The 27,662-nt window shown below is 33.6% G+C and overlaps 1 protein-coding gene across 1 annotated transcript in view; it reads left to right on the forward strand.

Moving 5' to 3' along the window:
* LOC138127300 (cyclic nucleotide-gated cation channel subunit A-like) overlaps positions 1-27,662 on the forward strand; it is a 161,458-nt gene that overhangs the window by 37,811 nt on the left and 95,985 nt on the right. Inside the window, exon 2 of the mRNA XM_069043264.1 lies at positions 22,924-23,268. Coding sequence (XP_068899365.1) covers positions 22,951-23,268 — 318 coding nt within the window. The 5' untranslated portion in view covers positions 22,924-22,950. The remainder of the gene's footprint in view (positions 1-22,923; positions 23,269-27,662) is intronic.

Genomic DNA, 27,662 nt, shown 5'->3' on the forward strand with positions numbered 1-27,662 from the left:
CGCATTTGTTTTGAGGCCGGCTCTGGAATTCACAACAGAGAATTGCTTGAAGCATGATTTATGGTTGGGCTCACCGCCTACTGCAATTGTGACAAAAGGGACGTTTATCTTCGGTCAAATACTTTTAAAGGGCCATATAATCTTATACCTTAAGCGTTACTTTACTTAGGTATTGTCGGAATATTTACCGCTGACATCATGGTCCCAACCGTAAAAGCGAAAAAGTAATTCCTGTATTGTACTGCACTTTGTACATTTCAGTAATTACATCTCCTTAAATTTTAAAATCATAAAGCATTGTAAATTTTATTGAGGTACCACTTTTACATTTTCAATACCGTAAACTTCCCAGAATTCGAAAATTGGGAAAAAACCGCAAAAATGAAATTGATTTTTGGTCATTTTAGGCATGTTCAGGCAGTTAAAAGGTAAAATAGGTATTTAAAGGGCATTTTAGGCCGAATAGGCAGAATCAAATATGGCTCTAATTACTCTAATTAAGCCAGAAATCATTTACAGACAAGTTTCATACATGTGCCTTAAAAAATAAAAATAGTCCATTTTGCCTAAAATCCGGGCCCTACAACTGACTGTTCCATTCACCTGTCATTTGTTAAAAATGGACCAATAAAAACACAATTTTACACATTTGTTACCATGGTTTCAAAAATTTGGAATTGCTTCCAAATGGACTCACGTGTCTTTTTTGTGTTGTTGGAAATATTTTCTTCGATTTCTGCGTTAATTTCTTCTTCCGATTTGCTGCCAAATTGCCAAAGTTGGTTCATGGAATAGTCCTCCGAATACAACTCGTAGTCCAAATTATGTAGACTATTTTTCAAACTGGTTTCACTCATTCAATTGTGCTTGCGAATCTCACTCGTGCGTCGTGCTGACGCACTCATGGATTCATTCCCAAGCACAATTGATAATTCGTCATCAGTTTGAAAAATAATGGACTACTCTAATCTAATCTAATTTTTTTCATAGAAAAAAACTGCATCTGTAAATTTGTTATTGACATTACATATTTGAATAACATAATTATATAATATATAATTATTTATATAGAATTCTTAAAATTTGGTTTAAAGTTGTAAGTGTAGGTACTTAAGACGTGAAATAAGAACTAGCAGATATACTCGTATAAATAAGATATTAGTAAAGTAGGTGTATGGAGTGTTCATTTAAATTTCTCCTCAGAGTTGGAGTTGAAGAGTCGATTGTGAACGCCCAACGAATTACAGATCACGGATCAGCTATTTTTGCGTTGTGTGTGCTTTTAGTGTGCAGACTGATGAATGGTGTTCACAATCGACTCTTCAACGCTAACTTTAAAGAGAAATTTAAATGAACACCCGATATAATCAAGAGCAATACCACAAGAGGTGAGAACACTTTGCGTTTCCTTAGAAATTATGCGTTTAAATTTCACGAAACCCTTAAAATACCACTTGACCTGCGGCCCATGATGATATTTCGGTCTGGTTTTGTTGCGTGAAATTTGCATAATTTGTAGGGAAACGACAAGTATTCTCAAAAAGAAAAATCTCTTTAGTGTAATACTTGGACAGATTATCCAACAATACAGACATAATTTTAAGGGAACCAGCAAACATAATAATAATTTAATAATATGGAATGGTTCACAATTTAATTTTTTTGACCTACACCGATTTGCAACACTTCGCTGTGATATTTTTAAGCGAGAAATTAACCCCACTACTGTAGTGTTTAACTCGGTTAAAAATTTAAAGCGGTTAACCTATTTGGCCGATTAAATGTACAACTGTATCATTTGACTGATTTAACCGGGTAAAGGGTTTAGCCTGGTTAAACCAGTTACATATGTTGTAAGAGTTTACTTGGTCAATTAGTTATTGATTAGTATAGTTCAACAAAAACGATTTGTTAAACTATAAAATTATTTAACTACCGCCTCTTATGCAATTTATTAATAAATTAATTTAACCGGACAATTAGAATAACTGGTTAATTTGTTAGATCGGTTTAACCATGAGTTATTTAACCAAGTTAGACCAGTTAAAACCTACAGCTCCAGCATGTACTTTGAGGTCTTGGATTTTATCATGGGCTATGACCAGAAACATCGTCATTCGTTACGTTAGTTTCGTCTCTCTCTCGTCTGTTTGTTATTTTTTATTTGAATTTGAAAGTTGTCGACGTTTTCAGTTTTCATTTACAGGTTTTTCACTGGTTTATCGCTTCGCCTTCGCGCAGATATTTTCAAGGTCAGAGCCCATAAGCGAATCCAACACCTCTACTGAATTGAAATCATTAAAGCCAATCATGAGCTAATGAAAACACTGCAATGTTTTCCGTAACATTTGATTGGCGTTTGTTGGAAAAATTGGGAATGTTACTGGTTTCTTTATTATACCGTTAAATAATTTCTTACATACAGGGTGTAGAATGGATTTTGGTACATAGGCACTTTACGTGCAATAGTGAAAATCCTCGGATATTGGCTCCCCTAATTATTTTCCAACAAAACCTTAAACACAAAAGTTGTAGAGTTAATAAAATTGTACTTAAATCCTTTTCTAATCATTTTCTAACACCTTCGGTTCTGTTGGACAAGAAAAATTAAATATGAAAAATCTACTGATAAAATAGTAATAGCCATGACTCCCGACAACAATAAAGTTCATTTTTTGACAAACGTAACGAGTTTGTTGATTCCTCAAAGAATGAACTCTTTTAACAAAGAAGAAAAAGTTAACTTAGTAAAATGGTATTACTCTGGATTGTCTTGTAGAGACATGCAAGCAATATTTTCTGTATTCTATCCGGAGTGACCAATTATGTCAAATAAACTAGGCAAAAATGAATAGGGAATTCCACAATTTTTCTTGGAAAGCAAAATAATTGCCCCAATCCTCCCACGTATTCTTAAACACAAGATAAATTTAAAATGTTACAGGTACTTGAAACATTACGTTTAATGTGTATATTAATATACAGGGTGACTGACGAAAAACCTTTGATGCTGTATCTTGCTTATTTTTTATCCGATTTGAATAAATGACACATCAAATGAAATAATTTTGAAAACACTTCAATACCAACTAAATAAAAAAAAATTCCTGCGTCCAGTTTTTGACAGATGAACATCAGCTTCTTTTTTCAAATAGCACTGTACATTTTTTTTATTCAGTATTGTAGAGATTTGTCTTCTGAATATAAAAATGCAAAAACTATACCCATTCATTAAACAAAAGTCAAGAAATTAAAGAGTAAATGTACAAAATTTAAAAATCAAGTGACCAAAATAAACAAGAGAGAAGTTTGTTCTAAATGTTCGAAATTACTAAGTAAGCTCTGAATATTCATTTGTCAAAACAGTTTGATATAGCCTAAGGGAGTCCGTTTCGGCTCAGGGACGCGAGGGTCGCGGGTTCGATTCCGACCCAGGGCGAAATTAAAATTAAAAAAAAAGGCTATATTCTGTCTCGTGATTCGGAAGTCACGTTAAGCCATTGGTCCCGGTCTATTGAGTTGGTCATCATGCCCCTCATAGATTTGTAAACCAGTCCTAGACTGGGTAAGAAATTTTTATAATAATGTTGCTGTGGAAGAAAATTTCCAAACGAAATAAGCAACCTTCTGGATGAGATACCATTAGCAGTGTTGAATAGACTCGTGTTTCATCAGGACGGCGCCATACCACATAATGCACGCATGAATTTTGTATTTTTAAATCATTTTGGTGAACGATGAAATTTCGAGACAATGTTTATTGGACCCCACCAGGTACCCAAAAAGAGTTAAGAAAAAGGATAGTGCGAATATGTCAAGAAAAAACCCGAAATTTTTTACTGAATGTAAAGGGAAAAAATATGGAATAGGATAATAATAAAGTGTTTTTCGAACTATTTCATTTGATGTATTATTTATTCAAATCAGATAAAAAATAAGTAAGATACAGCGTCAAAGGTTTTTCGTCAGTCACCCTGTATTTCTAACACATTTCATTACATATTTTAAACTGTATTGATAAAAAATTCAAAAAAGGAAAAATTCCCTATTCATTTTTGCCTAGTTTATCATACATTGTCATCTTTGGTTGTCACCTCGGTTACACTTTCCAGCTATTGCTATTTTGACAAATTCTTTAATTCTTTTTTCCATTATTGTATACTTCCGGAAGTAGTTACAAAACAAAACAAATAAGAATTGGGAACCATTTTTGAAACTCTACAACTTTTGTATTTAAGGGTTTGTTTTAAAATAATTAGGGGAGCCAATATCCGAGAATTTTTACTTTTACACGTAAAGTGCCTATGTACCAAAATCCATTCTACACCCGGTATATACAGGTGGTCCCGATATAACCTGCCAAAAAAATTCTGGGTCATTAGAAGGATCTAACAACAAGTCCGGAAAACCCCCTTTTATTAGGTCCAAAGTAATGGGGATAAATTAACCCCTATCCACACCCATTCAACGCTACTATCCACAAAAATACGTAGCTAGTCAGGAATTAATTGTTGGTGTTTGTAAGGATGTCAGTATCTAAGCAACCATACCCGAATTGTTTGTGACAAATCTGACAAATTGAATCAAATTAATGACATTGATTGCTTTCAACTGTCATAAATTCTCATTTTTCTCCTTTGTAAACTGCGTCCTAACTGCTCTAAAGCAAAAAATAGCAGATAACCAACCGTTGCCCTAGACAACACATTCAAAGTGACATTTCTTGAAAAATTTGTCAAAACTGTCAAAAGCAAATGCGAAATCGTTTTGTTTGTTTTCTGATCTTCATAACTTTTTGTAGGATTTGCAAATTTAAAATTAAACTTGACACATGTCATAATGTTACAGGTACCGTTGCTAAAGAAATTGCAGGCAAGCAACTAGAATTACCTTTTTAAACCCGATTAACTCATTAGCGTGCAGTAAATTTTGACGAAATTTTCAATAATTTTTATCTCGAAAATGAAAAGACTTTTATTAGAAACATTTTTTGTGTATGAGTTCTACTCATCGTCACCTATTACTGGATTTCTTTTGGCAGGTTATATCGGGACCACGCTGTATAGATCTCATATCGAGCGAGCGATCAAATTAATTTATCTAATCCCGTGGGATAAATGACACTTATCCCACTCATTTGAGTGGAATAAGGAACTTCATTACCGGACGCATTTCATTACTCCACTCAGTGGGATAAGTGAGCTTCATTACCCCACTTAGTGGGATAAGTAAGTTATTATTACACTGAGTGGTGTAATGAAACTGGCGGAAATAAATAAGATTTACCTTTTTTTTTAATTCGGGGCGGTCTTAGATAAAATTTTGTACATAACACGTGGGCTAAAGCATATTACAGGAAACTCGTGTGATTACTGATTACAGATGAACTCGGGCTAACGCCCTCGTCATCTGCAATCTTCACACTCGAATCCTATAATATTGCTTTTATCCCACTAATTGTGTAAATAACTATTATAGTCTTTTGCGATTGATATGCTTAATTGTGACATCTAAAGTTACGTAATTTTAAAGACTTTTTTTAAATTGATTTGGTTTTCAAAAATTTTGATAATGTAATTTTTAAATAGATTCGAACAAATGTAGCCTCCACATCTAATTTTGTTGTTAATTTCAATTTTTCGTCAGATCTTAATCCTGTGTATACAAATAAATTTGTTGTAACTTTAACCAGCGTTGTAATAGTTTACATGAAATGACAACTGCCAAGAACTAACCTGTGTTGCACGTTGTGTTTATTGAAGCGTGGAGTTCAAGTAACGAAATATGATTTCGGATTCATGGTAACTCGATTACAAATTAATTTGATCGCTCGATATTTATTCTAAGACGAAACGCGTGAATTATGAATTCCAACATAGAGCAAATCAAAGTGTTATTCATAGCAGGTGTTTTCTAAGCTATTTTTAATATTTGCTTTTTATATTTCTTATTTACATAGAGTTGAGGTAATGTTTAGAACAAGTTTTATTACATTAAATTAAAGTATAGTCATAAGTTGCAGGAATAAGTAAGTATACTCGTAGATTAAATATCTCCAAAATTCAAGTTGGAAACTTTGGAAATTCAGGTCACTTATTGCGTGGCCTGTGACCTACGACATCCGTTATAAATGAGGGAAATCTCTATACTTGGCCTAAAAAACTACCATAAAATTTGTTTCCATCCTGACAGACCTTGATCCAATTACATTTTTCTATTTAGTTTCAACTGTTTGATGTTCCATATACGCCAATAATTTCAATAAAAAGTTTCTTAATTTAAAAAATAAATCTCAGGTTTAATTAATAATATATATTTGAAAAGGTGTACACATATAATGTAGCATAGTAATTTTACTATCCTTATTTTACTATACTTATCCTTATCAAAGAAGTAATGATAATGACACTACTTTTGGCTGTACTATTTTTATTTATTTTATAAAATCCCAGACTTTTTTCTTTAATTTTCTCTATCAAAATGAAATACGATTTGCGTAAGGTAAAGCCTTGCCTAACGACTTTTTATGTACAGTTCTATTCAGAAAAAAAGCGTACAAGTAGTGAGCCCAATTTTGGCTAAATTGTCATATTGTAAACCTATATTTTAATTGTTGTTACTTAGAAACCTGAAACTACGAGGGCAATTTTTTATGTAATCTACCTAGCCATGAAAGAAAACACATAGGAGAACCAAATAAATTTATTTTTCTACATAACTACCTTCAACGCTTATACACTTAATACAACGTTTCTCGAGTTTCCGCATTCCTTCAAAAAAAAATTCTTTACGACGCTCTGCAAAATAAGCATCAACAGCTGTCTTTAGCTCATTTATCGGTGGTAAATTTTGGGCCCCTAGTTTTCTTTTTAGTTTTTTGAACAAAAAGAAGTCGCAGGGTGTTAAGTCGGGGCTGTACGATGGATGACGCAGTTCAGTTAATCCACAGTACTGAATTACTGCCTGAATATTGCATGCCTTACGGACCTTGCAATTTTCAAAAAGAAGCAGATTCTTTTGACGCCACGATGAAGGCCGTTTCAATTTCAATGCTTCAAATTGTCTTCAAATAAACCTCTCCGTTGATTGTAGTACCTTTTACCATCTTTCAATAAGCAGAATCCCTTCCTCGGCCCAAAAAATGGTTGCCATGCGCTTTCGGCCCGAAGACTGTGTTTTGGCTTTTTTTGGGGGGAAGCAAACTTTGTGAACCCACTGCATTGATTCTTGTTTGGTAGGAGAGTTCCAGTGATACACCCCGGCACCAATTTGCGGAAAAAAAAATAATTGGGGCTTGTAAAGCTTTTTCAATTTTCATGGGAAATTTCTTTCCTGGCAAGTTTTGGTCTGGCGTAAGGAAGCTTGGAATTCAAAGTCCAAACACTTTGTTCATGCCGAATCATCGTGCAAAACTTTCCAAACAATATTTTCGGATACTCCATTTCCCCTGGCAATAAAAGTCAACTTCATCCGCCGATCTGACAGCACCAAATCTGCAATTTTTAAAAATCATGTCCAGTTCTTGCCTCAACTGGTCGACCTGATTTTGGATCATCCTGTCCCGACCCCAGCGAAACTGCTCAGACCAAAATCTTATTTGAAATAAAAATGGGCCTTCATTCCCATACACGATGATCATCCTTTGATGAATCACTTTTGGCCCATTAGCCTCTTTTGTAAGAAATTTTATTCCAGTTCGATACTCGAGTTGAATTTCACTCATTTTAGTTTATAAAAATAAAGTCTTCAGACATAACATATTTTGCTGAAACTTTTCTATTCAGGTTCAAAATGTCACAGCTATTTAACAGAATCACAATTTTTATTTTAACTTTTCATATTCATTGCTAGGTAGATTACATAAAAAATTGCCCTCGTAAACATCTGCTGATAGCTGGATTTTATCGATGTATTTTTCAGAGATTTCATAAAGTGTGTAAATGTTTTGCCTTATTTATTAGGCAAGCATTACCAAATACTACAAACACAACTCAAACTTTTATTCATAAATTTATAGAAAAAGGCAACTCTCAGCAATTTAACAACTAGATACAATTTAAAGATTTATAGAGTTTATAAAAGCAATTTTCATATATTTGACATACAAAATGTCAGTAATACGTTTTCTTGGAAACGATTAAATTAATTGTCCCATTTACAGTAGCCCTTAATATGTGTACGCTTTTTTTTTTAATAGAAGTGTACTTACCACATTAAAACATAAACGTTAATTATTATTATCGATGAAAGAAGTGGTTGAAAAAAACTTCATTACTGTTTAATTAAGGCAAAATGATATTATTTCTGACGAATTGCGTGATTCATTGTCATTGTCGTCTGACAGATTAATTTTATACTCCAGTTCGTATTTTGTTCGAATGAAACGAAATTCCTGAAATGAAAGATGACACCCCTGTTGCCTGGTAAAAGATAAATTTGATGACTCTAGTATTTTGTGAGATGAGTTATAACATTCAATTAATTTTTTTTCAGTCGAAAATGAAACATCAACAAGTTAGTAATCCTTAAAGAGAAATGCTCACACAGAGTACACGAGACTTTATTAAGAAATAATAAAAATAATAAAAAACACATATGCGGTTTACAATCGATAATTGATAAATGTAGGATTTGCGGAACTGAAGGGGAAACAATTGAACACATTATTTCTTCTTGCACCGTTTTGGCTCAAAGCGAATATAAAAAACGACACGATATATTCGCTAAAATTATACACATGAATTTAGCTGTTAAATTCAATTTATTAAAGAATACACAACCACATTATAGTTATACACCAGAAAGTTGTTTGGAAAATGACAGTTACAAGTTATATTTTGATAGAACAATTTTAACTGACATTCATATTAAGCATAACAGACCAGACATTATAATTTTAAATAAACAACAAAAGCAAGCATATCTTTTAGATATAGCTGTTCCAAATTCACATAATATAACAAAGACATATAACACAAAAATTAATAAATATTTAGAGCTGTCCGTTGCTATGAGAAATCTTTGGTGTTTAGAAAAAATTTCGATTTTACCACTTGTAATTTCAGCAACGGGAATAGTACCGCAATCTCTTTTTAAAAATTTAAAAATTCTGGATTTAGATAACACATTGGTAGTTGAAATTCAAAAAGGTATACTCATGTCACATCGTGAGGAAGTTCCTCAACATTGACACAGAACATAATACACAACAAAGTCATAATGCGGAGGCGAGACGTCGGTAATTATGTTGATAAGCACTGCACTATTACTTGATAGTAATATCCGTAATAGTGTATGTACTCCGGCAAAATTGCCGTGCCGCCGGGTGGAGGTGGGATAGTAATTATTTTGTATACCTAAATAAAAAAGAATTTCTAATGAATTACTACATAGGAGCTAGATGTAAATTATCACATATTAAATTATTGTAAGTTCTGTATACAAATAAATACAAGCAAATATGTGATTGTTATTGATTTGAATCCAGAAATATCAAGTACACTGCCGCTCAAAAAATTCCGGACACTTCATTTTTTTAAATTTAAAGTACTTAATTTATTTTTTGTGAAAATTTAAGTCAAGTAATCAATTAATTAATGACTTAGCAGGGTTTTAAAAGAAAATGCTAATTATTATATTGTACTGTTTAGGGCAACACCGGTATTAAGTGATTTTCCTACTTTATGTGTATCTAAAACCATTCATTTACAAAGTTGCTTTATGTTTAGATTGTGTTTTCTTTTCAAAGCTACATTTCAGATGACAGATTCGGCTCATTTGTGTACCATGCTACCTTAAATTGCTGCCCAAATTGTAGTTTTAAACAACGATGGCCGAAGTGTGCGGTATATTGCACAACACCAATACTGTGCAAGACGCACTCTCGCGGTTCCGTGAAACACATGGATTCACGAGAAGGCCGGATCTGATCGTAGCAGGTCCACAACTGATCGAGATGACCGTTTTCTGTGTCTTTCTGTATTGCGAGATAGGGGATTGCCATCAACTATCCTTGCTGGACGATTTGCTGATGTTCGTGGAGTTATGATTTCAGCCCCAACAGTCCGAAGGAGACTGAAGGAAAGAGGTTTGTCTGCAAAACACCAGCTACAGGCTCTAGATTAACAGTAGGACATCGAAGAGCTCGACTTGAGTTTGCACACCAGTATGTGAATCGGGGCGACAACGAATGGAAGAACGTGCTCTTCACAGATGAATCCAGATTTAGTCCTAGATCACCAGACGGTCGTGAGTAGGTGTGACGAAGACCAGGGGAGCGATACAGTAAATGTTGCATATCTCCCAGAACTGGATATAATGGAGGCAGTATAATGATCTGGGCTGGTATATCTTTAGAGGCCCACACCGTTTTGATGTTTGTTGAAAACGGCGTAATGACGGCACATAGGTACATCCTGGAATGTGTAGAATCTCATGTAGTTCCCTATGCGCCATTTATTGGCGAGAATTTTCTTTTTATGGATGACAATGTTCGCCCGCACATGGCGAGAATTGTCGTTCGATATTTGGAACAAGTTGGTATACGACTTCTTCCGTGGCCAGTCAATAGTCCCGACTTGAATCCAATAGAGCACGTCTGGGATTTTCTTGGCAACAGAGTGAGACGTCGCCAACCCCGACCGGAGACGTTGAATGGCTTAAGGGCGCGTACAGACTACGCGAACCGAGCATGTAATGTAACATGTAATGTAATGCTCGTCGCAAAATTGGTGCCACGAACAGCCGACGAACCGAGCGCGCAACGAACAGCTTCTATACTCCGTTTACTGATAGATCGCACGGCTTTTCACAGACACAGAGACGAGTGTCTATGCTGCAAAAAGTCGAATAGCGCACATAACATTTGTTTATCATTAATACATACTCGAAGAATAAATAATTCAACTTCATTCAGATTCACAGCTGTAATTCTGTTAACAACATCATAGGCGTAGGAAAACTACTGGCGGGATGGAGAGTGCACGTTTCTCAGGTCCTCTCGGGCTGTTGATGTTGCTATGGAAACTTTAAAAAACGCTCATTTTTGAAAGTTGGATTTATACACACTGAGGCGTGCTTTAATTAAGTAAAATAGGTTACCAATAAAAAAAAATATAACCATCACGGGTGCTGTGCCCGTATTTCGGCGATGGTCAGAATAAAATGGATGCCCGTTTTGGGGCCGATTTCTAATTTTACCTGAAAAGGTAGGAGGTTACAAGGAAGGGATTCGTAGCTAAAGTGTGCTTTTAAAATAAAATTTTCATTCTCCCGCGAACGTACAAGTAGTATCTTTTTTCGAGATTTTCGGTCCTATCATTGTCAATAATTTGTCAAAGTCTGTAGGAGACATTTTTGTAAAATTTTTATAATGTCCACTGACACGTTGAAGTTTTAAATCTTGCATAAGTTCATTAGGTACCGACGCGTTTTCTATAGAGTTCGGTTCGCCACCAACGTCGCCGCTTCTTCTCTTTTTTAATCATATATATTGCACCCATCGTAAAATAAAAAAAAAAGACAAAGCCATAACTGCACATCTTCGGAGAAAGTAGGTAGAATGTTGGTTGTTTTTTAGTTTTGGTACCGAAAATAGACTCCGTGTCATAAAAAAAAAACGAATTATAGTTTAAAAAAATTAAATTATAATCGAAGGTAAAATAACAAGACCTATTTTTTTTTATCAGATTTAACAAATTAGGTCGCGTTATTTTTGGCAAGACTAATTCCAGAATTCAAACTTTAACGTTAATTATTTATTTTTAATACTGACAGTTATTAAAAACACAATTATTAAAAACAATTTGGGAATCTGACAGGCGTAACATGCAATTTTATTCGTTTTTGACAGAAGACAGACTAGGAAGACGATTTATCCGCGATAACATTTTTGATTGGATGAAAGCAAGCACTGAACACGCACGTTTGATGTAGGTATGTGGGAATTAATCTGTAGTAGGTAATATAACAATAATTGACTTAAACATCGGATTGATTTGCGAAGCTGATGGCATGCTCCATCTCGACTTATGCATTTTTACAACAAATTGACACAATTCGCATTATTGTAGAAAATGTGAAACTTATTTATTAGTTATTGTAAAGAGTTGCTTTCAAAAATAATAACCTATTTATTTTGTTCAGCATAAATGAAATGCATAAAAAACTACAATCAAGACCGTTTAAATAAGGGACAAAAACTAATGGTAACTGAAATTGTTGGAGATTAGATTTATGAGTTTATGACTGTAGTCAGCTCCCTTTGTCGAGATGCGTTTGTGAATGGCGCTTTGTGTTCGTCAGAAAACCGACACTGAGCGGAGCACTGCGAACCGTTCGTGGCGCGCATGCGCTCTCGAGGTTCACAGCTTCGCCGTCCAAATCAGACGAACCCTTCCTTGTAATTTATTTAAAGAGTGTAGTAAGTTATGGTATGTATTTAATAAAATGTATGGATCACCATATTTGTAAGACAGCCTAACAAATTAATGAGTAAATGTTATAATCAACAGCAACTTCGCTCCTACCTTTTCAGGTAAAATTAGAAATCGGCCCCAAAAAGGGGCATTCAGTTATTCTGACGGACAAGCACCCGTGATGCTTAATAATATTTTTGCATCATCGGAACTATTAATAAATAGATAAAATTTTCTTTTTAATTTATTAAATTGTTTGATTTTTCCAAAGAAGGCATTTTTTACATTTTTCATACTAGTTTATGGCCCATTGCTCTGCGCGCGATGCCGAATCTAAACAATAATTTCTTATTTTATTACTTACCGTCTTTTGATAAGTAAATATGTTCATGAAATCGGTAAACACGTGAAAATGACCGGTGGTGCAAAAACGTTTTCTACTGACAAATTGTCATTACAAAAGTTTACCTGTAAAATAGTAAAGAAAAAAAAATTTCTTCATTTTCTTCATTGTTGAAGCTACTTTTAATTCGTTAAACAAATTTCTGAACTAACAATATTTGCGTTAATACTTACCTGCCTTAAATTGAGATTGCACATCGAAAACGCGTATTCTTTTTGGAGATTTTCGGGTCCTATTTTGGCTAGTAAATTCTCACCGTCTGTGGGAGACATTCTATTAAATATTTTATGCTGTCCGCTAATATGTTGGAACTTTAAATCTTTATAAAGTTCGTCGAGCCTTTTTCTCTTTTTTCATCAGATTCCACATAATTCTTATTGCATCACTACACAGAATTAAAGCTAATGGTTTTTCGTTATCACTCTTATCACATACAGGTCGCTAAAAAGTATCGATACAGCTAAATATTTTCAAAGCGGTTTAGCAGAGCTCGTTGAAATTTGGCACACATCTAGAAGTGTTTAAATTCTATAGGCTGATATTTTTTTCAATTTTATAACATCTTTTATTTTGAAGATACAAAGCCAACTTGATTTTTTTTACATGGCACGAGAGGTCAAATTTAACATCGTTAAAAAGAATATTTTTTTGTGAATCCAGTGATGTAGCACATGCATATCTTAATTTACTCGAAACTTTATAAAAAAATTATCGAATTAATAAAATTTGAATTTGACCTTTGGAATGTTTTTTTAGCCATTGTTAATTCTTTGCCGCCTGCACTTTGGCCAAAAAATTAATAAAAATAAATAATAAGTGTAGAAGTAAGACATTTAACTGAAACAGATACATTTTAATAAAAAAGATAAAAAGTTTAAACCCGAAATACATAATTTTTAAGCAAAAAAAAAATTTCAAAATGGCGGCGATGGGGCCATGTGTTACTTCACTGAATTCACAAAAAATACTCTTTTCAAAAATATTACATTTAAATCCCCCGTGCCATTTAAAAAAAACCAAGTTAGCTTTGCATCTTCAAAATAAATGACGTTAGAAAATTGAAAAAACTATCAGATGATAAAATTTAAACACTTCTACCTGTGTGCCAAATTTCAATGCGTTCTGCTAAACCGTTCTGAAAATATTTAGCTGAATCCATACTTTTTAGCGACCCTGTATAATGTAGCTGTAATGACACGCAACCTCGGAACTATCGAACTGAACTGAGACGATTATAAAAAAAATCACTTAAAAACATAACGCACTGAAAAATACAAAACTCTTCATCCAGCCAGTAGTTATCCTATGCCTATGATGTTGTTTACAGAATTACAGCTGTGACTCTAAATGAAGTTTCAGTACAGGTATTTTCAATAATTGTTATAAACTGTTGTTGGAATTATTTATTCTTCGAGTATTAATGATATAGCAAATGTTATAAAGTGTAGACACTCGTCTCTGTGTCTATAAAAAAGCGCGCAATCTATCATCAGTGGACAGAGTATAGCTGTTCGTTGTGTGCTCGGTTCGTCGGCTGTTCGTGGCACCAATTTTGCGACGAGCATTACATTACATGTTACATTACATGCTCGGTTCGCGTAGTCTGTACGCGCCTTAAGAGTGGCCCTGCAGGAAGAATGGCCTCAAATACCTCAAGTCCTCAAGATTACATTGCCACTCTCATTCAAAGCATGCCAAATCATTTAAGAGACGTTATAAGAGCTCGCGGTGGTAACACCCGATATTAATGTTGAATTAGTAGTGTTATTGTAGGTCTTAATTGCATGTTAATTGATTAAATATTCCATTATTTTTGTTAATTAAACTTTTCTTCATTTCGTTTTTTTATTGTAAAGATGGTGTTCCTTATTTAAACACAATTTAAGAGATTTCATGATTTTTCATGTACCACAATAACAGTTTTGTAGGTGTCCGGAATTTTTTGAGCGGCAGTGTAGTTGGTCAGACAGATTACTAATATGACGGTGCTATTCTATAGTGAGTATGTAATATATGTATATTTTTTTATGCAACACGAAAATTTTCTTAGTTAAATATTAAATTATGTATATGATTCAATTTTTAAACACAGGTATAATTATTAACTGTTGTTACACACAATGTACACTGTAATTATTATACATAGACTTCTACCTTAGTTAAAAAAAGTACAGTAAAAATTAGAACGTATTGTGAACTGTGGTGCGATCAACAATTACCCAGATAAGGGGCGGCTATGACTTCGACAATGTCAGATTTTTCGTATCTTTACTAACTCAGCTAATAAATGTCAAACAACTGTCACTATGAATCAAATTTTAACGCAAAAATGATTTTTACTTCAGAACACAAAAGATTCCTCTTATTTCGTAATGGTGTTTTCAATAACAGAGAATGGACATACGGCTTTGTTATACCTGTTTCACCGAGTTTCGGCAAAATTTTCCAAGTTTAAATTGAAACAGTTATATGCAACCAGAAATACTTCCTGCAATCCAGAGCATCTGTGGCAATACGTCCAAAATCTCAAAGCCTTCTTTGATCTAAATAATTGTTGATCGCACCGTAGATGAATTTTAGACGTTCGCATATGAGCCATTCGTAATCCATGTGAAAGAAAATTCATAATGAAAGTATGCTACATATTAATCTTTAAAAAAATGTTCTCCAATTTTCAACAGCAAAACATTTTCCCCACCGAATATTATTCGTAAAATATATTTAAGAGTCTATAATCCCACAGCATCAAGAGGAATTAGGAAGTGCGTTAAAACAAATTGGGAAGTCTGAAACCTTCTAAGGAAAGGAGAACCTTAATTCTAATCCATTCGTTTCCAAATTACCACTTTATTTTTCTGACAAAGCTTTGTTTGTCGGTATATGACTTCCCTAATATCTCTGTTATGCTTGAAGGTTCATCCAAGTTTTTATACAATGCAAATGAGTTAAAAAGCTTTACGATGTTGTAATAAATTTTCCTACAAATTTACTACGTAACGAAATTCATGTTATTTCTAAAAATATAAACATGGCTGATCTTATGTCGAATTAAATCCATGTTTTGGTTTTTGTTCAGAATGTGTCCGAAATTCATAATATTTATAATAATATGAATAAATATTATTAAGTATGTACTAAAGGGATTAGCAGGTTTCACAGTTCATCTTACAAGAAAATGTTGCATTGTAAGTTTTTTGTAGATATACATACATGAAATTGTCTTTCGGTAAAAAGATGTCATTATCAAAGGAGCAAGTTTTCATAAGAATTTTTATTATACCAATTATTACATAATAATAAATCTACATAAGGGTTATGACCTTATAAATAGGTTATGATCCCACCATACCATTGGATTAAATTTGAATTGAAGTTAAAAAAGAGCGAAGTTAAGCTCCGACACTTTTGCAGATACGTGACCAGAGAATCTAATACCATAAAAACCCTTACACTAAGAGTATTCGGAAAAGTCTCACACGATACCAAAGGCGCCAAAGCATTATTAACCTTCACACTAATACTTTCCTATTCGGAAAAGCTTTAGATAAAATAATAATAGTAATTGAACTTGTTTTAATTTCCCCATGTATTGACATAATACTTAGTCTATATGGCTGCATAGTTGAGAGATTACTTTACACGAAAACTATGTGGGTGTACGTCAGAATAATTATCACTTATCATGCAGGTACAATAACTTTTCACGTGGTACAAATTGAGACTGTTCGTGCAAATAGATCAATGAACTCAAATGATACACTCTGTTGACTCGCATGTTTTTACCTGGATCCATCTATGAAGTTACAAATTAATTAGTTTTTATGTGATCAACTGTTCCTCAAGTATTCACTTCCCTAAATTGTCGATCATTCAAGCACTATTTTCACTACTAATCTGATTTATTTATTTTTAACAACAAGTCACAACGGGGCGCTATTTCTTTATCTCACTGCTACGTTTACTCAACTCGTCGGAGCTCAAATTTAATATAGAGTAGTAAGTTGCACCCTTAAATAAATCGCAAAGCTGGCACTAAACTTACAAGATCATAAGGTCACGTAACATCAGGTTCATGCACACGTTACTGTTTCTTATGTAAAATATTATTTTATCTGTTGATTAAACACATATTTTAGAAAAATATTTTCTTATCGATGATTTCTAAAGAGCGATGAAATTAATTTGTAATCGAGTCATCCATGGATTTGAATCCGTATGTCTTTTCGATTGATATGCCCAGATCTAACCTGTGCTTTAAGCTGTGTATTTTGTTCAAGAAACTACATACGATTTCGGATTCATGGATAACTCGATTACAAATTAATTTGATCGCTCGATACAAAGAAACAAGTTTTTGTACATGTCAATATAAATACTTTCGACAAGACTTATTCTCAGTGATTTTCATGGTAGAGTATATTTTTCTTATTGTTAGTATTTTGTTGTACGATTTTCAGCAGCAAAAATACTCAAGAACCTTGCATAAATGTATTAAATATTAAATAATAACTAACTAAATAAATAATTTTGAATAAAATGCGAGTTTAAATTAAGGAATAATAGTCTTTAAATTTATATTATTGTTTTTTGCAAAAATCCTGGAAGTTAGACATTTCTAGTCCACCCAGTGGCGGATCAAGAGGGGAACTTAATAATTTTAAATGACAGCAGGATCAAATATTTTCTGAAAGGTCAAATACTGCCAAATACTCCAAAGTGATTTAGAAATGATTGGTTCATGGTGTTCTGAAAATAGGCTCTTTCTTAATGTCGCTAAATGTATGACTATGACTTTTGCATTAAAACGTAATATGTATTAATGATCATGGTATTGACGAATCAGTTCTTCACTTCTTCAGCGCTGTACCTCAGTTAAAGATCTAGGTGTAATCTTCGACAACAAACTATCCTTTGCAGAACACTACAGTAATCTGACAACTGCTGCTTCTAAGTTCCTGGGTTTCATCATTCGTTGCAGTCGTGATCTTAAGGAATCAGAAACAATTTTAAAATTGTTTATCTCATTTGTGCCTTCCAAGCTTGAGTTTTCATATGTAACATGGTCACCGGGATACAATATTCATCGAGCAAACTTGGAAAAAATTCAGCGACGCTTTTTAAAATTCTTACATCTTAGGGTATACAGTTTTTATCCTGAGCGTGGTTTCCCTCAAGGCAATCTTTTGAACCTGTTTCCTCTATGCAGTCTAGAAGAAAGACGTTTGAAATTATCGCTGCAATTTTTGTACAAATTAAATTGTAGTACTTAATCAAATTGATTGCAGTATTTTACTGGACAAGTTGCTGTTTCATATTCCTCGCCCAAACAGTAGAGACCATCCATGCTTTTATTTAAATGTAGCCCGGACTAACGTGCAACTGTTTTCACCGCTTCATAATATGTGTCACAATTATAATCACCACCCTCCAGGAAATAAACAGAATCACGATTTCAAACAATTAGCCAATATGGGACATGCATTTTAATAATGGTTACAATTTCAATCTATTCTGGTTTTTAGTCGCAATAATTGGATTTAATCTGTAGGGACTTTTATTATTTTATTATTATTATTTTAACTAGTAAAAGAACCGTCGAGAACAACACTTTTATGTATGTATATTCATTTTTTCCAAATTTCAGTTTTTATTTTATCACTTTAACAATTCATCCATTATTATTATTATTATACGTTATCGTTATACGATTCAACTACATATTTCCAAATTGGCTGCAAAATGTTGTTACATTCATTCAACGTGGATCAACATTTAGGCATTTGGGTATCCATTTTATTGCATCAAGCACAACGTCAATGTTTTCTGCTTTTCACTTCTCAATTTTTTTGTAATCCCGTTTAAACCCCACAACCTAGTTTTTTATAGTGGGAATGGAAGAATATTGATCTGCTGATGTTGTCAATGTGTCATCAAAATTTTTCTTACCAGATAACTCCCTCAAAAACAGAAACAGTAATGTCCGCGGATAACAAACCCCAAGGGACCGGCAAAAACGGTTCGTTATAAGCGAAGTTTATTGCAAGTGATGAGTTACAAAACAATTATTATTTTGATTTTAATTTTAATTTATAATACATAATGGCTATGAATTACACCCTGATTCTTGGGCTGCAATTTTGAACTCGTATTAGGTGGCATAAACACTAATGTCTTCTTTTTAACCTTTCGATCCAGCTTCTACTAACTGTACATTCAGATCCTTCCAACAGTTTACTCCTGAGATCTTCAGCCTTTGATTGCAACATGGCCCCGCTGATGGTTGCGTTTTTAGCTCTTTGCCACGTAAATCATTTCAAAAGGCTTTGATCAACTTCGAAATTAGTAGGTTTTAAAATTTTCTTTGCATTTGTGTTTAGTACTTGTTGGAAATCTTCCTTTTCATACTTACAAGTTGGTTGTAACGGAAAATTTATAAAGCAAAATGTAGAAAATAAGGTTCGTTTTATCCGAAACTACGTTATAAGCGGGTTCGTTATTTGCGGAAAAAAATAACACACATCTTATGGAACTTGAGTTCGTACTTAGCAGATTGGTCCATTATAATCAGAAGTTCACTATAACCGGATTCGTAATAAGCGGCCATTACTGTACTTGTTCACTGAATGGTATTCGATTTGCCAAAGTTCAAATTTTCACCGGACAAGACTTCTTGGAAAAATTATTATTCGATAACGACCAGAAGTTTTAATGTCAAACTTTACACATGTCCTAATCAATGTTTATACTTAATTTTTATAGTAAGGGTATTTATTTTCTTTTATTAGAAATGACTAAGGCTATCTACTTATCAGTACCTCCTCATATGTCCGACGTCAAACGGCTGTTATTTACGTCTGCTGTTTGGAAAGGAAACATTTTTGAAAATTTATTTTTGAATACACGGATATTGTGTTAGCAGACTGTGAAGTTTTCGGCTACTTTGTTCCACCCCAAAGAATTTACATGTAGCGTCTCACAGCTAATGTGCATGGGAACATTCATGCATATTGTGTAACATCTCCGAGTAAATTAGAAACGTTGAAGACGCTGTTTTGTAGAGTGATCGCGAAATACGAATTAAAAAAATAATATCAAAAGCACAACAATTATTGTATCCGTATCTTGTCCAAAAATTTACCTCGCAGACGTTGATTTTATCCAAGGGTTCTTACAAAAATGAACGAGCAGTATAATTTTTTATCAATTGTATTGGCAACTGACGAAGCTGGATTTGCCAGAGAAGAGATTTCTAATATGCATAACACACATATCTGAGCAAACGAAAATCCTCACGTTTATAAGGAACGCAATTTTCAGCACCAATTTTCGCTTAATAATTGGGCCGGAAATATAAATAGACCGCGCCGCCACGGCTAAATGGAGACGCATATTTCAATTTTTTAAATAGAGTTCTCTTTTAGTTATTAGAAGTTTGCCTCTAGAAATTCGTTGTGGCGACACGATGGTGCTGGTACTGTGTCACAATGCACATACAAGTGATTAAAAAAGAAAACAAAGCAAGTGTGCTACCTCATCTTTTGTTTTATGGAAACGTTTGTCTTACTTTGATCGTACGAATAACACGTAGGTACGAATGCACAGTTGTTTTATTGGTTGCCTATTCAGTCCGTTTCGAAAATAAAATTTGACTAAAAATGCTTTGGCTTCAGTTGTAAAACCCACCACTTATTCTGTAATATCTAATTGTTGCTTACAATCACAGTATATGTTTGTAAACTTTGCCGAAATCGAAATGTTGTTTTCTCGGTTAACAACAGCAAACCGTTGCTTTAAAATCTGATAATCATAATAAAATTTATGAGCTATGATTTACGAGTATTATAAATTAGCGTTTAAGACCACAAATTGTCTACGCTCATGCATTGAAGGCTTAGTTGCATAAATTTAGCTACGACATGACCGAAAATTTGCACGACTGCCGTGATTTTTTTTCTTTTTGATTGCTTTGTAAAAACTGCCTAAACGAAGATTTTCCTCTACGATGGATAGGACGAAATGGTCCTATAGCATTGCCTGTCAGATCACTAGACCCAACTCAATATGACTTAAATTCTAGTGACATATATTTTTTAATACTTTTTAGTTGTAATAACACGTTCAAACCACCAAAACACCAAAACTGTTTTCATTGGTCCAGAGAGGATAGGGAAATTTGTGCTAAATCTTTCAACAATTTCAACTAAAGGTCTGACGAAAAACGTATTTAAACATGTTGTTCTTCTATTACCAGTTAAGATTAGTGTTCTTATTTATGGCACACGTTGTACATAAATGTGACTATTAAATATAAAAATACAAAAATCGAGGTGTTTTTACATATACAGGCTGATTCACGTAGCCCGTTCATTAGAAACTTTTTGATTTCTCAAAATCATATTAATATGAAACTTGGTAGTTGACGATACTTGACTACTCCAAGTTCAAATGAAATATTTTCAAAATGGCGGCACTTCAAGAAATACCGGAAATCGATGCCATCTTTGTTTTTTTAAATAGAAAGGCTTCATTTTGACTTCACATTTCGATTCTACGTTAAATTTTGAGTTTAGAACGTCTTTTTGTCAACACTTATCTGTCATCGTTTTTGACCTATGTCATCTTTTTTGCAAAAAAGCGATGTTGCAAGGCTTCATTAAAAAATTTATAATTCCTGAACCATCAGAAATAAATCATTTATTTTTACTTTACTGACTTGCCAAAGATTTGGCAGCTTTTTTGCGCTATCAACAACATTTTTTTATGTTTCATACGCCTACTGCAATTTTTTAAAATTGAGAATTAAAAAATGTCGAAAACTTTTTTTTTTAAATGGCAACTATCATTTCTGATACTAGATATAAATGGAAAATTAAATTTTAAGGGCACTTTTATTAAACATTATGTATGCCTATTAGCAGCCGTTTAGGCGTAATTTCAATTTTTTGAATAAAATATTCTTTTTAATAAGCAATTGCTTTATTTGAATTTTTATTCAAAAATAGCATTGCAATAAATATTAGATAACAACAAAACAATAAAAAAATAAACAAATTAACAAAAAAATATTCTAATGTAAATGATTTAATTGAAAATATTTTTTTGTTAATTTGCTTATTGTTTATTATTTTGTTATTACCTACTGTTTATTGCATGTGATTTTTGAATAAAAATTAAAATAAAACAATTGTTTCATAAAAAAAAAATATTTTACTCAAAAAATCGAAATTACGCCAAAACGGCTGGGAATAGACATACACAATGTTAATAAAAGTAGGCTTAGAATTAAATTTTACATTTATATCTAGTGTCACAAATGGTGATTGCCATTTACAAAAATGAAGTTTTTGACATTTTTTGATTAGCAATTTTGAAAAATCTCAGTAGGCGTATGAAACAAAAAAAAAATTTCACTAACGGCGGAAAAGATCGGCCAGGTCTCTAGGAATTCAACTAAAAAAAACAATTATTTATTTCTGATGGTTCAAGAGTTATAAATTTGTTAATGAAGCCCTGCAACCTCGCTTTTTTGCAAAAAAGATGACATAGGTCAAAAACGATGACAGATAAGTGTTGACAAAAAGACGTTCTAAACTCAAAATTTAACGTAGAATCGAAATGTGAAGTCAAAATGAAGCCTTTCCATTTAAAAAAATAAAGATGGCGTCGACTTCCGGTATTTCCGGAAGTGCCACCATTTTGAAAATATTTTATTTGAACTTGGAGTAGTCGATTATAGTCAACTACCAATTTTCATATTAATATGATTTGGGAAAATCAGAAAGTTTCTAATGAACGGGCTACGTGAATCAGCCTGTATTTTATAATTCAGTTTTGTGTAAAATACTAATGCTTTATTTTGTTTTTTTGCGGAACCCCTACATGCATATTTTTTTCATTTATTTATTTTTTTGTAACAAAAGCCAAACAGATAGGAAGCAGGAAGCAAATGTATTGTATTTGTAGATTAATAACTGATAGATGGGACCAAAAATAAATATTTTGTAAAGGCAAATAAATTCGATTTCCGTTTGCGACAGTTCTGCTGATAAGTTGGTTAAAACATCCCCGCCCGAGAAAATACCAACACGTTGTTTGTTGTTGCAGGAGAACGAAAACGTGCAATGCCCTGCAATGTGGAGCTATGTGATGGCCGCCGCCAGAGGTGACCCGCGTCGGCGACCTGGATCAGTTTTCACAGTACAGTCTGCCAACTGCGGCCCCGGTCCTTGCAGGGACGGACTGAACTGTTCCAGATACCCGCTTAATTCCGGATACAAATCGGCTACTTTTCAGAAGGACGGTATAAGTAGGGGATTTTCGAGGGATGAACTCGACACGACTCTTTCTCGTGACGGCTCCAGAGATGTCCTTGCTGAAGTGCGGGTGCATACGCCCTACTCGGAAAGATGCCACAGCCCCAGTGATACTCCTTTCACCCAACCGCTACAGGTATTTACTTTCTTTGTGTGGGGAAACTTCCACGGCAAATATTTACCTATTATGGCGCGACTTAATCCAGCCTTCAAGAGGGGTATTTGGAAGGTTGCTCATAAGAGCTGGGATAAACACTTTCAAAACTATTTATGCCCCAAATATTAAATAGCCACCAGACAGAGTTTATAACTTTCATCTGCAGAGATTTAGATTAACTCAACTTTTAAATTTATTGTAAAACTTGTAATTATAGAAACATCTGTACCAGTTTTAGAATAACTGTAGTATATCCGTACAGAGGTGGTTTCTCAAGTGTTTCCACAAAATGAAGAGAACCCTTTTCTCCGTGTAAGAATTCCTAAACAATTTTAACGAAATAATGAAAGAAACATTATTATTAATTATAATTACCATTAATTATAAAATATTATTTAAAAACATTATTCTAAGAATGTGTCTTTATTTCAAGCTACATAAATTCAACAAATAGCATTTATATTGGTTCCTTGCATTTTCAATTTTCAATAACAGCTTTTACATGTCCGGCACTTGAATTTCTTCCTGAATGTCCTGTCTTACTCACACACATGTTGTTGTTGACGAAAATCGAAACAAAAAAGACTGGTGGTTCAGTCTTTAAAACTTTGCCTTGGCCGCTCCATTGCGGTTCTGATCATGTAGGTAGGCAGTTGCCCCATCTTGTTGTCACCATGCCTGAGACTTACCTCCACTGCAAAATACACAAACATTTCCAGTATCGCCGGCCGATCACGATAATTATCTTGGCATCATCATCTCCAAAAAGAGAAAGGGCCCGGTTACTCTTTCTGATGTTACAACGCACCAAAACGTGACGTTGAGGGAGTGCAATTCACCTTGATAAATGATCCTCTGGTTCCCAATACCCCAAAACCTGATATTCTGCTTATTCACAAAGCCATTTAGGTAAAAATAGGTTGCTTGCCCATGATCAGATTGAATAAAGAAAAATAAAATGAATGATTTTATAGGTTGCTTCGTCGTGAATTATTTCTCATTTATAATGTATATATTTATCTGGAAATTTCCAGAATATAAAACAAATATTTAAAACCACACAATAGCATAAATGTTCTTAAATTTTGAAAGGCTAAAGTGACTTATGGGCCATCTGTAAACGATCACTTCGAATAAAAGCCGCACTGATATTCGCAAATTTAATACATACAACGAATTTCACCGTTTGCAAGAAATGTGTTTTACTTAAAAAAACATAATCCTTGTTTGATTACAATAACGATAAAGCATTAAATAAATAAAAAGTAAACCAAATGTAGGCTATATAATTTTTAATACGAGAATTAAACGGAATTTAAAAGAAGAATACCTATAAGGCATTCAATAACTTGAAAGGTACAGTTAATTTCAAAATTATAGAGTACACCTAATTTTCTACAGTGTGAATTGCACTTACATTTTTTGTCAATGATCAATGTCAATTTTGACAAACAAAATATCTAATCTAACCGAAAACGCGAAAATGCTCATTCTTTCCAAATTAGAAGAAGGATGGTCGATCCAGAGGTAGCTCAGTATTATAACATCGCGAAGAGCATCGTGCAGAGGATAAAACAGACACTATTATGGTGTTCTAAAATATCAGCGACATTTTATGTTGTCAAACTCACCTAACCTATATAAAAAATATGACGCTCAAATTTCAAAAAGGCATGTTTACATGTGAAAAAAACTGTAATAAATCGACTTCTTGATTTTTGAGGGGTACTCGATAATTTTGAAATTAACTGTATCTTCGAAGCAGAACACACACAGAATCACATAGTACTCGTAGTGTGAACGCAATGAGCAGGAAGAATTTCAGTTTATCGTCAACAGAGAGATATAATTTGTTATCTAAATAATTTATCGACAAAAAGTGCAACTCTATGATGACATCGTAAATAATTGAGATAAATGTCCAGGGAATCTATCATTTCGATAACTAGGTTACGTGGTCGATAGCAGTACAAACAAACAAAGAAAAATTCAAGAGACAACAGCCAATTAGATAATCTAATACAGAATTTTCACAAACACAGAATAAAATGTCAAAAGTGACTATACTAAGAACAACGTAACATTTTATCTGCTCCGCCCATTTCATTTTCTTAGTTACGAGTACCAATCAAATAGGTTGTTAAGACGATCTGATTGACATAGTAAAAATTTCTGACATTCGAATTGTCTTAATGACATTTTATTTTTTAGAACCTAAAACAATAATTATTGTGGACTTGACAGCAAAATTCTAACCTTAACTTTTTTACGTGGCAAATGTGATGAAAAATTATACAGATTGAATTTGACTTTGATTCTGATTGGCCAATTTTAGTGGGCGGAGCAGATAAAAAGTTATAACGGCAATACTATAATGGGTGACGCTTTTAAACAACAGCAGTTAACAAAATACGGATGCATTAAATGTAATCATTATAATTTCTCCTTTTACTACAAAAAATGAAAGATTTCATTTTATTAACATAATTAATATTTTTTAAATATATCAGTGTAGAAATTGAGGGGCCTCAAAAATAACCTCCAACTTGTTGCAGAGAAACTACATTACGAGTATTGTAATGAGTTATAATGGGTTATTTTGAACAATAAATTAATATAATTTACTCAGCAGTAACAAAAATATAACTTTCCTCGAAGAACTACTACAACTACAGGTTGGTAGGAATAGCTTAACGCGTGAGATGTGCAGATGAGGAAATGAGAGAGTTGATCTGACAAGCATAGCTATACGAGTATGTTTTGCAGTCAGGTACACTCGGCGACACAAATATGATTAACTACAAGGCTTCCGTTTATCAGTAAAGATTAATGTATCACTGTTTTTCACCAAATTGTATGAGAAATATTCGACAGGTGAAACCCTTTTCACGCTAGTAAAAGCCCCTATTTGTTTCTTTCATTAGCTGCTAGTGTTTTTGATAAGTTTTGTACCGTTGACACTGTTGACAGTTATACAGGGTCCTAGAACTATGGCGTGATATTTTAAGGGTATATTATGGAATGAAAATTCAACTTAATAATATTATATAAAATATTACATATTGGCCAGGCGGTCTCTATTTTAACAGCTGTCAGTCAATCATCACTGAAAGATTTTTCTAATTCTCGTATTGCAATTTTACTTCAGTCAAAGTATATCAGGTGTCCAAATCAATGTAATTATGTGCGTCCTATTTTATAAGATAGCTATTGTTAGTAAAATTTCATGGAGTTCTGTATTCTGAACAAGTATCCTATCCAAAATGAAGATAGAAGTCCTTTTAGATCTCCAGTGCAGCTGTACACTGTACAGCTCAGGACAAAATTGTTTTTCTAAAGTCGTACACAGAGACCATTAAAGACTAAGAAAGGTGCAGTATGAATTGTTAAAAATAAATAAGAACTGCAAAAGCTACCCACTCGGGTGTATGGACCCTACCACCACTACAGGTTTATAGTTTAAAATGGATTTTAGACCTAATGGAACGACCAACAAAGACCTCACTACAGACGTAAGAGTACAAGTAACAAAAGGGGCGAAGATATCATGATAAAATGATTTTCACAGACCACACTAGTCTTGTTAACGCGCCAAAATCCGCATTCATTCTTGCATTCTAATCTTCTTCGATGAGAATTTGAAAACGCTAACGTAGGAAGACTTGCTCGAAGCATAATTTGACTTGCAATTGGGTACACAACAATTGCGTGGCATGTTTATTTTTTTAATTACTGAAATTAATTGCACAATTAATCGTCTTGTCAAAATGATTTTTGAATGAACCGCCTTTCTAAGGAAGTGCCAATATTTTTTGAAACTCAGGATGCTATGGAATGGCCCACTAAGAAATTTAGCAATACAGCCAGTGTCCTGGCCCGTTAAAATAGAGACCGCCTTGATATTGAGTGATTCAAAATGATTGTGGCAACTATGTACGAAATGGTATGTGGCAACTGAAAGTTCATAGCCGGACTCGGGTTTGCTCAATTGAGACGGTACAAACATGTAAACACCTGACACATCTGTCACAAATCAAAGGCTTACAGTGTCTCATCCGGGGGATTCCTCCATTACCTCCTCCCCCTAGCTCGATCATGACGAGGAGTTTCAACCACGGACGTCGTCTTCAGAGCGCTACATTCCGGAGTTGCGTTGGATGTTCTGGTATAGTTTGTCCAGCGAGAGATTAGTTGACATAAAAACCACTAAATTCTACGTAGAGGAAGTAGTAAGTACCTAGTGCACGTAAAATTTGAAATATATCCTTCCAGCAGTAATATTTTTGTCCTGAAATTATGCGCTAATTAATGTATTCTAGTGCATTTTGAAGTGTTGGTTTAATTTAATACATTTTAAAATCTCCCAATCTCTC

This window comes from Tenebrio molitor, chromosome 1 (assembly GCF_963966145.1).
Source record: "Tenebrio molitor chromosome 1, icTenMoli1.1, whole genome shotgun sequence".
Classification (NCBI taxonomy): domain Eukaryota; kingdom Metazoa; phylum Arthropoda; class Insecta; order Coleoptera; family Tenebrionidae; genus Tenebrio; species Tenebrio molitor.